The sequence below is a fragment of the Mus caroli genome, unplaced genomic scaffold (genome assembly GCF_978045245.1).
Source record: "Mus caroli unplaced genomic scaffold, Mus_caroli_1 scaffold_9, whole genome shotgun sequence".
In the NCBI taxonomy this organism is placed as follows: domain Eukaryota; kingdom Metazoa; phylum Chordata; class Mammalia; order Rodentia; family Muridae; genus Mus; species Mus caroli.
In genome coordinates this window covers 10,702,024-10,714,309 of record NW_028227264.1, presented here as the reverse complement: position 1 = coordinate 10,714,309, position 12,286 = coordinate 10,702,024, and the positions used below count along the sequence as shown (strand labels likewise).

Genomic DNA, 12,286 nt, shown 5'->3' with positions numbered 1-12,286 from the left:
GGGAAAAGGCGAGGCACCCGGGAGCTATTTGCGGACGGACCCAGGCGTCCCGGATCAGTAAGCGGCGGCTGGGGGACCGAAAGCGTCGCTGCTCCGCTCTAGTCCACGCCCCCTTCCTCTGCTCAAGCCACAACCTCTGCTCAGAGAAACGTCTGTGGTTTCTGGAGAGCACCTAGCGCCGCCACCGCGCTGCTGCCGGAGGTCCGGGCCAGGTTGACGGAAGACACGGTGAGCCAGCCCCTCTCCCCTAGGCAACCCACACAACCCGGGGTCTGGAGATGCTGAGATCAATGTGGAATTTTCTGAAACGTCACAAAAAGAAATGCATCTTCCTGGGCACAGTCCTCGGAGGTGAGTGACAACGTGCTTTTTAGAAGGGGCCCTTGGCAGAAAGGAGTGACAGAGGTGACTTATAAAGACAGGCAGGGCCCACTGATACCAAACTGGGATTTGTCAAAGGGATTGGCCCAACCGTCAAAGGAGAACCTCTAAAGTTATTGTATCTTCCCTCTCTGTGCCCTTTGCCCCTCACTCTGACCCCGTCCTTTTTCCCCACATGGGCCTTCAAGAGTCTACCCCAATGAAGTTTCTTTTCAAAGCACTATTCTTGTATAGATAGATACATTTGCCTTCCAATTTTCTTCTTTTGCTTTCCTGTTAGATTTTCATTCTGTTTGTCAACTCTGCTTCCAACCTTTCACACGAGTTTCGAAATATTCTAGGGCCATTATCTTAAGTCTGCTCTTTGAGGTGGCGTTTAAAGGTAAACTGAAAACAGCATGTTGCTGTAAAATATACAGCAGATAATTTCTGTTCTCCAATTGTAAAATACAAACTATATATCAACACAGTGCTGATTCTGCAGTGTTGTCAGGACTGGCAAGGTTGTGGTCATGATCCATTTTGGTGATATAGTTGAGTTCACTGGCTGAGAAGAAAGTTAGAAACAGATAGGATAAAAATCTTGATGCTGGAATTGTAACTTTGTGGTAGAGTGCTTGCCTAGGCTGACTGCATTGGATCCCCAGGGAAGGAGCAACACACACACACACATACACACACAAACCGCTTTAAACCCTTTGTCTTGGTAAGACAACCCTCAGTTCATAATTATGGGATTTTAAGAAGGGAATCTTTGAACAACACAAAAAGGGAGTTTAAAAGAATTTTTAAAACTTGAGTTTTAAGAAATGTTATCACTATCCTCTGATCTATGTGTGTGTGTATAAATATATCATAATATGACTTAAAATATTAGGTCATTTGTAAAACAGTAACCACATTTTGCATATCTCTGAGGTATAGCACAAATAGATAATAGTTCATATTTTATAGGAAATACTTTATAGATACAATGTGTTTTATATTACCTCCAGTCTCTAATATCTAAGGTATATAAATTGTACCAATATTATAGAATACATATGCTAAAGATAAAGTTGTCATGGAAGACATATAAAGAAACATTTTTGCTCTACCTAAGGGGAGAAAATTGTCTCTAGCAATTTCAGAGGGAAAAGCCTAACCCTTACAGTTTATGAAATACTTAATGGCAGATCAGAAATAATCATAGGAGAAATTGAAGAGTATATGCATATAGTAATAGGTTTTTTTTTTGAAATGCTATTGAGAGTTTTATATTTGGAAATTAAGAGGAAGGAAAAAACTGGGTGTGGTGGCACACACCCTTACTCCCAGCACTCTGAAGCAGAGACAGGCAGCTCTCTGAGTTGGAGGTGTGGTCCAGAACACCCAGAGCTTCATATTGAGGCCCTGTCTCAAAAAACAAAAGACATACAAACAGAAAACAAAACAACAACTACAAAAGGGAGGTGGAAAAGATTCAGAGGTATAATCGAAGCACTATTGCTTTTTTAGCAAAACAAAAAGTCTTAAAAGAGTTGAACCTGAGCCGGGCAGTGGTGGTGCACGCCTTTAATCCCATCACTTGGAAGGCAGAGGCGGGCGAATTTCTGAGTTTGAGGCCAGCCTGGTCTTCAGAGTGAGTTCCAGGACAGCCAGGGCTATACAGGGAAACCCTATCTCAAAAAACAAAAAACAAAAAAACAAAAACAAAAAACAAAACAAAAACAAAACAAAACAACAACAAAAAAAGAATTGAACTTACCTAGTTTTATTTGAAAGTGTTCATATTTTTTCTGTATTGTAAGAAAATTCCTATCTTACATTTAAGAAATATTTATTAAGTGATTATACTATTGTGACCAGTATTATTAAATAGGTATAATTTATATATTTTTTAATCACATATGTGCACTAGGGACCCACCATATGTTAAACAGCATACTAAGTCCTTTCCAACCTCTGGAAATGGCAGCAATGTAGTTACTATTAGGCCATTGTAAAATTGAGAAACTAGAGTCCCTAGACTTTAAGAAACTTGCTAAGGGTTTGAGTTATTAACAAGGAAATAAGAATTCAACCCCAGTATATTAGATCCCAATGCATATTATCATCCCATACTCCACACTCTGCCTCAGTGGGTTCTTTAATGTTTTAAGAATGAAGAAATAAGTGAAATACTGTTACTAGACCGTGATAGAGTTGAATACAGAGCCTAGTGGTACGCAGCAGCATGGAGTTGTATAAAATGAGGCAGATTTCACAAGAGGAGTTGCATATTTTGAAAGCTCAGTAAGGTGTTATTATGTATGATCAAAGAGTTAGATATTAAATGCTGGAAAACACAGCAAGCAGAACTTTGGGTTGTGTGGCTTCTAAAGTCAGACTTCGTAGTTCCTGCCCTTCAGATGGTAATTGCTGTGTGTCCATTTACTCCGCTTGACCATTGAGGCTGGAGAAGAGCAGTGGTTCTCAAACTGTCTGATGGGAAAGAGTGTAGAGTGCCAGTGACAAGATTTCAGTATGACACAAATATTGTGGACCTCATAGATCTCCAACAGACTCCAGGGAGGTCCAGACCATACTTTGAAAACCACTGGACAAGAGAAAGTGTCACAGAACAGAGGAACTCAATCGCTGAGTTCTTAAAAGCACAGAACACTGAGTTATATTTAAGCCTTGGCATTTTTAACCTCATTAGGGATTTTTCGAGTCATTTATTCACTTAACATTTGAACAAAAATAAGGCCTACTCTAACTCTACTGGACTCTGAATACACAAGGAGTAAGACATCGGTTTCTCTAAGTCTGGAGAGTGTGCATGGAAATAAAGTAATACACAGTGTGAAATGGCTGCCTTACTATGCCATGTGTGTAATGTGGGCAGGATCTGTGTGCAGTTGCTTCTCAGTCTTTGCTAGGATGAAAACCATTTAAAGTGCTTCAGAAAAATAGTGACTTCTTCTGTCAGATTCTCTTTCTTCAGGTGTAGAGTACAGTTCAGGAAGCCTCAGTACTGAAATGGAGATGTCATCAAGTGGTACAGCACTGGCTAAGCATGGACAAGTTCACTCCTCAGCAAGCACTGAGAAAAGATGGAAAGATGGAAACATTAGAAGTTGGGGATCTGCTTGATTGGAAACAATGTTGATGGATTATTTCAAATTGTTATTGAAAATAGTTGTGCTATAGAAATCTTTATCCTGGAAGACAAGCCTGAGAGATGGTTTTAAAACAAATGATTTATACAAAGATATTTTGCTTACTTGGCCATGCAAGGAAACATCAAAACATTTTCACTTTTTTTTTTTTTTTTGGTATTTAGTAGATATTTTAATTGCTAATAATGAAGCTACAGAGGAAATTTAAAGCTATTTGATTTTACACATGAAAAAGATGTATATCCAGAGGGAGTAAGTGACCTGCTCCCAAGTCATCTCACTTGCTGACAAAGAGCCATCATTAATGCCTGTTTTCTAGTCCTAGAGTCAGCCTGCCAGAGAAGCATATACAGCCCCGAGTCTGTGCTAGCTAATGATCGTTTTCTTTCTTTCTTTAGTATTTCCTAGAGAAACATTAGGAGTCAGTTTGTGAATTTTGTATACGGGATCCTAAGTGAACTAGACCTTGACTAGGAATATCAGTGGTAACTAAGGTAAAACAGTGTGTCTAGGACTTACGCCTGATCTCATGTGTGGCTTCCACAGTAAAGACCTACCAAAGAGACATTTACAAAATTAAAATGTACCGTATACTTTTGAAGTTAATAGTCCTGATCAAGGTGTCTGTAGAGTTTGTTTCTTCAGTCACTTGAAAGGGATCTGTACTAGGCTGTGCCACATGATGATCATCTTGTTTCACGCTGTCTTCTGTAACTGAATACCGACTGTTATAAAGCCACTGAGAGCTTCTAGGAGCCCTCAAATTGTCTTTTCTCTACACATATCTTTGTCTAAATTTTGTGTTCTTCTCAGGACTCTGGCCATGTTGGGTTGAGGCCCATTGATCTCACTTTGTATAAACCTTATATTCTAAGGTGCTAGGCCTTCGGTATATCAGCTGATGGCACAAGCCAGGAGTGGACACAATTTAGCCCTTAACAAATTATTTTCCTTTTTAGCTTTAGCTAGACTATACTGCACTTACCAAGTAAAGAGTGTCACATCAATGATTCGTTTTACAATATAACTTGAGAGATAATAATCTCTGTGTATGTAACCTTCAGTGATATGGTATGGAGATAAGATACAAGCAATGTGTTCGGAACTAGTTGAACCAGAATTGCCTGTTGGAGGGTCACTTTGCCTAATCTAAGTTAGTTTCTTCATTCTCTTGGGATCTTAGTGAGGAGGGAAGGGGAATGGGTTCTCATAGTACATCCCAGGCTACCCCCCTGCCTCAGCTGGAACTATGGATATGAACCATATGTCTCTCTTATTCTAATGGTAGTATGGCTGTGCTGCTGTGATGTTACAGAAAGACAACTGATGAACAGCTTTTATGAATTTCTGTTTGCTCTTGAAGATTAGTTATAGTGCATGTACTTATATGTGTAGTAACAACAACCATACTACTCCTATTTAGCACAGAGTTTTATAGAACTATCTAAAGATATATAATATGTTAGATCATCTACAACGTCTGTCTTAGTAAAAACAGTTTAGGATATGTTTGCTTTGCAGTTCCTGATGACTACCTTTTCTTTGCTTGTGAGAAACAGACCAACTCCAACTAGTTATACATAATTCTTGTGGCCTTTGGGGAGATACTGTAAGCCACAGACAGTGGAGATAAGTGAGAAATGGTTAGCCCCCTGAGCCCCTGCTGCCAGTTATAATGAAAGCAAGTTCTGGCACACATCGGCACTTATTAGCAAAGACAGAACAGTAATGCAGCCTCTTCTCTAAGCTTGTTGAGTTCTGTTATTCTTTGGCACTCTGACAAATTCATGTACTCAAAACAAAGGCAACACGATCATTGCTGTAACTCTTTGGATTTGGAAGGCTTTCCTGGGTTCCAGGTTAAGCCGGAAAAAGGAGAAAGGCCTTCCTAGAGCTACACATCCATGTTTGTAGAAATAGTACTAAAATGTTCCAGCTAATCGAGTGTCTTAAACACTTACTGACTCCTGCTAGTCATTGTACTATTTAGTAAACTGTCTGATGCTAGTCAGAGATGGCTAGTTAAAACACGCCATCTTGTGTGGGGGACTGCTTGAGAAAAATGGTGGATCAGCAGGAGTGGGAGAGAAATAAGAGTGGGTAATAGGGACAGGGGTGACTGTGAGCTCAGTGTGTTGTAATCATATGTGGAATTGTCCAAAATAAAGAAGAGACTACGACTGCCAGTGTATACTGATCACATTTTAACACTGGAATGTTCATCATATTCCCGGTTAAGAAAACCAATGGCCACTCCCCCAGTATATGACAAAACTGCAATTTGTCTGTGCTGAAGACCACACAACACTGCCATATTTTATACTGTTGTCTTATGCTGTCTTCCTGCTCCCTTTGTCATTTGAGTTAGTAGGTTTTAGATAAAGTAGATTACATTTGCTTATTTTCTCAGACTTTTTTCTAATACATGGGTGGATAAATACATGTCTTCCTGACTATATACCTTTCTTTCATTCCTTTAAATCTTTTATTGTAGAGATTTGTAAAGTTATATGAACTTTGTCATTGAAGAAAACATGGAAAAGATAGAAAAGCAAACAAAATCGCAATTATCACAGTTTATTTTACTTTAGAAATTAAATATGTACTTTTCTGTGTATCTATTCCATTAAAATACAAACTTCCTGGATGTTATTTTATCACCTAGTAGTATAAGGTAGATCTTTCCTTGGGTCATTAACTATTAGCAATGTGGTTTTTAATAGCTGCATAAGATACCATTATGTGAATAGATCATGATTTATTTAAATAATCCTCTGTTGCTGAATGTTTAGAATATCTTCAGTTAACTATTAAAGATGCTGCCAGACTTTATAAATTCAGTGCCTTTCTGCTGCTTGTCTGCCAATCTCTCCTTTACTTACTGGCTATATTAAAATATATTGTATACATATAATATAAATAAATAAATACTACAATCTCCTTCCCTTTTTCAGTTCTTTAATAAAGGTTTTTTAGAGTTTTTTTGATTAAACTATGAGGTTGACCCTAATATAAACCTCATAGTTTAATCAAAAAATTTATTGGAATTATTGGAATTTATTGCTTAAGTATTGGTTGGAATTTTTAGTACTCTAGTTAATATACTACTTTTTTGTTTTTTAATGATTTTAGGAGTATATATCCTGGGAAAATATGGACAGAAAAAAATTAGAGAAATACAAGAAAGAGAAGCTGCAGAATACATTGCCCAAGCTCGGCGACAGTACCATTTTGAAAGCAACCAGAGGACTTGCAATATGACAGGTAAGCATGCACACATACACACACACACACACACAATTTGTATGTTAAAGTGCTTGTCGGTTTGCTTTAATTCACGGTCTCAGGCTCTAGTTTATGGAAAAGCTGAGGAAAGCATGCTAAATCTCAGTAGTCCTGTTAACAGAGATATATAATTTCAATGTGGATTTTTAAAACAGTATAAATACTCATTTTATATATTCATTCATGGATTTATGCATCCACAGTGCCTGCCACTCCTTGAGGGAGTAGACAGTAAACAGAGTAAGGTCCCCTGAGCTCTGGCAGCTCTTCTGGTGAAAAGATGGCAAACAGCCAGTAAGTGACCTTAGGCTGCTGTGGATCCAGTACAGAGAGGAAAGCTGGAAGGAGTGTGGTCTGGGGCTCACACCTCTGCCCAGATGGCGTGTGCAGAAAACCTCACTCACAGTACAATAGGGAGAGCACATGCCTGAGATGAGAATATGCTAGAAACATTACAGAAACAGCACACAGGCGCTGGAGCCAGAGAGGGACGTGCTACTGTGGAGAGAGACCTTGTAGATCACAGCCAAGAGTCTTAACTCTATTATGTTAATTAATTCATGGTAATAATGTAACTACCAGAGCCAGAAATCTACTGGGAAAAAGCCAGAATACAATCCGCCTGCTCATGTTTGAAGAGAGCAAGGAGTTAGGTTCTAACTGGTGTAATGCCTGAAAACTAGTTTCTCAAATCTATGTCAGGTCTATTCTTTTTACTGTTTACAGCTTTTTTTTTTTTTCTAACTCCCTAACATTTCTTTTCAAGGATACTTACTTTAGAAGGAATTTACAAAGCTACGTGTATCTGATTCAGCTTTACAAGTAGAATTTTTCTCTAGATTTGAGAGCACTTTATTGCTAGCTCACTCGCCTCATTTTATAGATGGAAAAGCTAAGATCACAAAGAGAAGATAAGTTCACAACAACATGTGATTTTTATATTTGAAGTAATGATACCTAGTCAGATACCTCTGTTCTGTGAAACCCTATTCAAAACTACTGTCCATAATGACAGCTCATGTGCACAGCCAGGTTGGCAGAGGCTCTAGGGAGAGGCTGGTCACCAGCTCAGTTTCCTGTTTGATTTGTATTATCTGTGTTCTTGAGCTAACCTAAACCTCAGCTCTTCCTGTAAAATGGCCTTCCTAAATTTACTTCAGAACTGTACTGGGAAGGATCAGGACTGTAGCTCAGCCGGCAAAAAGTGCTTGCCTAGCATGTACAAAGGAGTTTGCTCTACATCCTAGCACTTGGGATACTTAGGCAGGAAGATTGTTTCGAGTTGGGTGCCAGGTGACCTTATAGCCAGTCCCTGTTTAAAAAAAGAGAAGTAGTTTGTGAGAAGAGAGCAAGATACTGCACATAAGATGCTTGGGACATAGGCTCTCAGCATGTGGACTTGCAAATCATGTTGAACATGCTGGTGCTCCTGAGGACATCTCAGTGAATGGTTAGAGGGTAGGAACAGTCTGTTTCAGATTATTATGCAACTTTTCATAAAATGGTGGAAGGTTACTTTGGGATCTCAGAATACCTCTCAGTCTGACAAAATCCTGTGCCATATTGGGCCTCCCAGAATCAAATGGAAAGGTGTGTAAGCAGTGTCTTGGGGAAGTGCCTATGAAGACTAATAGAGAGGGAACTGGAAGAGGAAAGAAGGTCTCTGACTCTTGTAAAAGACGTTGAGGTAAGAAATACCTGGGCCAGGTGTAGTAATGCACACTTTTAGCCCCAGTACTTAGGAGGCAGAGACAAACAATTCTTTATGGGTTCAAGGCTAGCCTAGTCTTTTTAGCCATGTTCCAATATAGCTGTAGTGAGACTGTGCCTAAAAAATTAAAAGCCTGAAATGATTCTTCCCAGTTTAAGAAAGCTTGGTGAGTTAACAGGTCCAGTTCCCTGGTAGAGGAGTTCCTACCTGAGTACTATGAGCTAAGAGCGGTATGAACATAGTAATGAATCTGCTGGTCCATTCTGCTGCTCTTAGAAGATGTAGCTGGCACATGCCGTGACCATCACAATCCTCAGCAGATAGCAGACTACAGACAATTAAAAATAGCATAGCATGATCACTAGGAGGTAAAAATATAGGTTCTCTAAAAAGCTTGACAAACTACAAATAATGTGATTAAACTTGTACCCTGGAAATCTTTGGTGGGTAGAGCACAGGCATGGAGAGCTTCAGTTTTCCTACAGGCGAGGGAGGTCAGTATCAGTCCAGATGTTGTAAGATAATGGAGCACTTCGGGGCTTTGCCCTTTGTCTTTCTTGACTATGAGTTTACTAAAGACTGAGCGGAGAAGCTCAGTAAATTTGCACATGACATGATGTTTGTTTACGTGCATAGCTGACATCACTAATAAAGTTTCAGAATACAAAATACTCTTTGTTTTTGGACTGTTATAGATGGCTTTTTTTGTATGATGAGTCAATTTTACAGATTTAGAATGATGCGTAATATTGAATAAACATTGGAAATTCAAATCAAACACAAACTATAATGAACAAACAGTCCATTGTGACTCCTGGAAATACTTACTATTAAGTACAGTAACTGGGCTGTAGTGATGAATGTGATTTGCGTAAAGGATCAGCGTATACAATACGGTAGTCAATGCAAGCACATTCCTGTGTCTTCCATGCCAAGAAGATTTGACATTAGGTACTAGGACCCTTTTCCTCAAAAAGAATGGTAACAGTAGCCAAGGCTATTTCCATGAGCTGATGAGTACTTTTGTAAACATTATAAATATCTTAATCCCAACACAGTTCTATAGGGTAGGCCCTGTGTTAGCTTCAATTTACAGATGAGAAAACTGAGGTACAGATTCAAACCTGCAGATCTTTTTGTGATTTGTGTCTGGATTAGAAATGTTTAGCATGGCGGGTGGAAAGGTGGCTCAGAAGTTAAGAATCCTTACTACTCTTGTAGAAGACCTGTGTTTGGGTCCCAGCATTCACATGGTAGCTCATAGTCATGTGTAACTCTAGTTCCAGGGAATGCAGCAGCCTTTTCTGACCTCCACTGGCTCCTACACATATGTGATGCACAGATGCACATTCAGGCATGCACACACACATATACATGTGAAATAAATAGAAGTTTTAAAATGTTACAGAGAACAGATGACTGAAGATCTCTGCCCATTGTTCATACAGATGGCTAGGGGAGAATAGAAGAATCAGAAAGACTCTTCAGGTTAGGTTGGTATAGCCCAGAATTGTGAAATGAGTTCTCCGGGAACTCTGTTTTCTGAATATAGGATTTTTTGTTTGTTTATTTGTAAGGTGACTTGCACTTTTCCCTTATTAGTCATGAAGAATTGATTCCAAAGTCGGAGGATGTTTAACTGTTACATTAAGTGAAATATTATATATTCAATGACTTGTAGTTAGCGGTCCATATACTTGGAATCATTTCTAGAGTCCTTTCACTGTAATAAAATGTAAATGGTAGTTATTATTTAGGGAATAATACCAAGAAAAAAGAAGGTATGTCCAATACAGACACAATTTTTGAATATTTTGATCTGGAATTGTTTGAATCTGTGATTATTGTAAGCTACTATTATTGTATAGCTTAAAGCAGTATGCCTAGCCTGTGACTGTGCTCATGCCTTTTGTGAATGTCCTTGTTTTCTGTTTGTGCGACAGTGCTGTCCATGCTGCCGACACTGAGAGAGGCCTTAATGCAGCAGCTCAACTCGGAGAGTCTCACAGCTCTGCTGAAAAGCAGGTGAGAGCGCACTGTGGTCTTTGGGTTATTGGAATGCAGCCAAAAGTTGGAGAATGTGCTAAATACTTTAATGCACCCCTGTTTCCTTATTTTTAATTAAAGCTTAAAATACATAGGCTCAGTTTAAAAAATAAATGTATATTTCTATCATTTTTACATTATTCAGCAGTTAATTATTGAGTACTTATAGAATACATCTCTGCAGCAGAACTGTAAAACTAAAAATCTTTATGTTCGGTATTGTGCTTCTCATGGTGTAGGAGAGTGTTTTGGATAAGGAACGTAAATTTAAAGTAAATGACTAATAATAGACAAATATAGCATGAACATATGATACTGATAAATGACTGTGGCAGTTCAGAAAGTACTGCCTGCATAAATGACCTAATGTGTGGTGTGTGCCATGCACATGGCCGGGCCATTAGAAATTGAATCCTGTGCTAGTGTGAGCAAATTTCCAGAAACCAGTGACTGTTTCTTGTGATAAACAAAATATGGGCAGTGGTGGTTTCAGTAAGTATTATGGCTGGAAGGAAAGGAGGAGGGGAGGGGGAGGGGGAGGAGGAGAGAAAGGGAAAGGACAGAGAGGAGAGAGACCCAGGTAAGGAACCAAACCTAGAGCCCATACATGTCCATGCTCACCACTGAGCTACACCCCAAACCAAGTAAATCTTAATCAGGTGGCTTTTCTGAAATATTTTCTTGACTATAATGAGCCTCAAGTAGCAAGTGGGGAAGAAGTACTATTTGCAGTTCTGTGGCAACCCTGTGATAGGAGTCTTCACACTTGCATGCTCTCATGTGATTTTCACAATATCTCTGAAGCAGATGTTATCATCTGCATTTCGCAAACAGAAACTGAGTACTCAGACAGGTTGAGCAGCAAACTTAAGGATTTTTGTCTTTTGTTTCTCTCTTTTATAATACTGTGATTGGACCAGGGTGAGGTAAACATTTTGCCACTTAGCTACATTCCCAGCCATCTTTGAAACATTTTCTGTTATTCAGAGAATACTTCCCAAAATAATAATGGACGTAAGCTAAACTTTTATCTGATTCAAATAAAATACGAGTGTGGCAGATGATTTGTCACTCTTAGAAATAGACTGAATTTAATCTCTGCTTTGTAGATGTAAAGTGTAGCTTATAAATTACTTTGTATAATCATATAAGAAGACATATAAACAAATAAATCATAGTCAGATAAACAACTAATTACTACTTAAATGTCCATAAATAGAGGACAGAAAATAGATTGTAATTGTCTTAGACTTTAGTTTTATTAAGCGGCAAAGATAGATTTAAATTGGGTTGTCCTTTTATAAATACAAAAGGCTAGCAGTTGAACATGGTGGCTTTCCTCCTCCGTGGCGAGCCTGTATCCTAAAAGGTCTTTATTCCACGTGCTTAGAAGGAGTCAGTGGTAGAGCCTGCACTCAGCACTCTCAGGGCCCTCAACCCAGTCTCCAGCACAGGAAACAGACAAATCAAAACCTAATAAAACACCTTTAGGTTTAAGGCATTGAATTGACAAGCAAAGGGGAAATGGGTTAAACACAGTACAATTCAAACACGTTAATTCAAGGGTAAAATAAATACTAAAGGAAAATATGGGAGTTTAGGAAAAGATTGATTTTGCAAAACCATGAAAAACCTTACTTAATACACAAGAAGTGAATTATTAAATTCCAGAGTTTAAGATGAATTGTACTTCTCACTCAGTGCTTATATTTATGCACCT

At 38.7% G+C, this 12,286-nt stretch overlaps 1 protein-coding gene across 2 annotated transcripts in view; it reads left to right on the top strand.

Annotated features, from left to right (window-relative positions):
* The first annotated feature begins 36 nt into the window (after positions 1 to 36).
* Pex3 (peroxisomal biogenesis factor 3) overlaps positions 37 to 12,286 on the top strand; it is a 29,039-nt gene continuing 16,789 nt past the window's right edge. Inside the window, exons 1-3 of one of the 2 annotated variants that reach the window (XM_021174773.3) lie at positions 37 to 228; positions 6,657 to 6,788; positions 10,464 to 10,545. In XM_021174773.3, the coding sequence (XP_021030432.1) occupies positions 6,782 to 6,788; positions 10,464 to 10,545 (89 nt within the window). In that variant the 5' untranslated portion in view covers positions 37 to 228; positions 6,657 to 6,781. Of the gene's footprint in view, positions 352 to 6,656; positions 6,789 to 10,463; positions 10,546 to 12,286 lie in introns of both variants that reach the window. The other variant, XM_021174772.2, reaches the window with a different exon arrangement.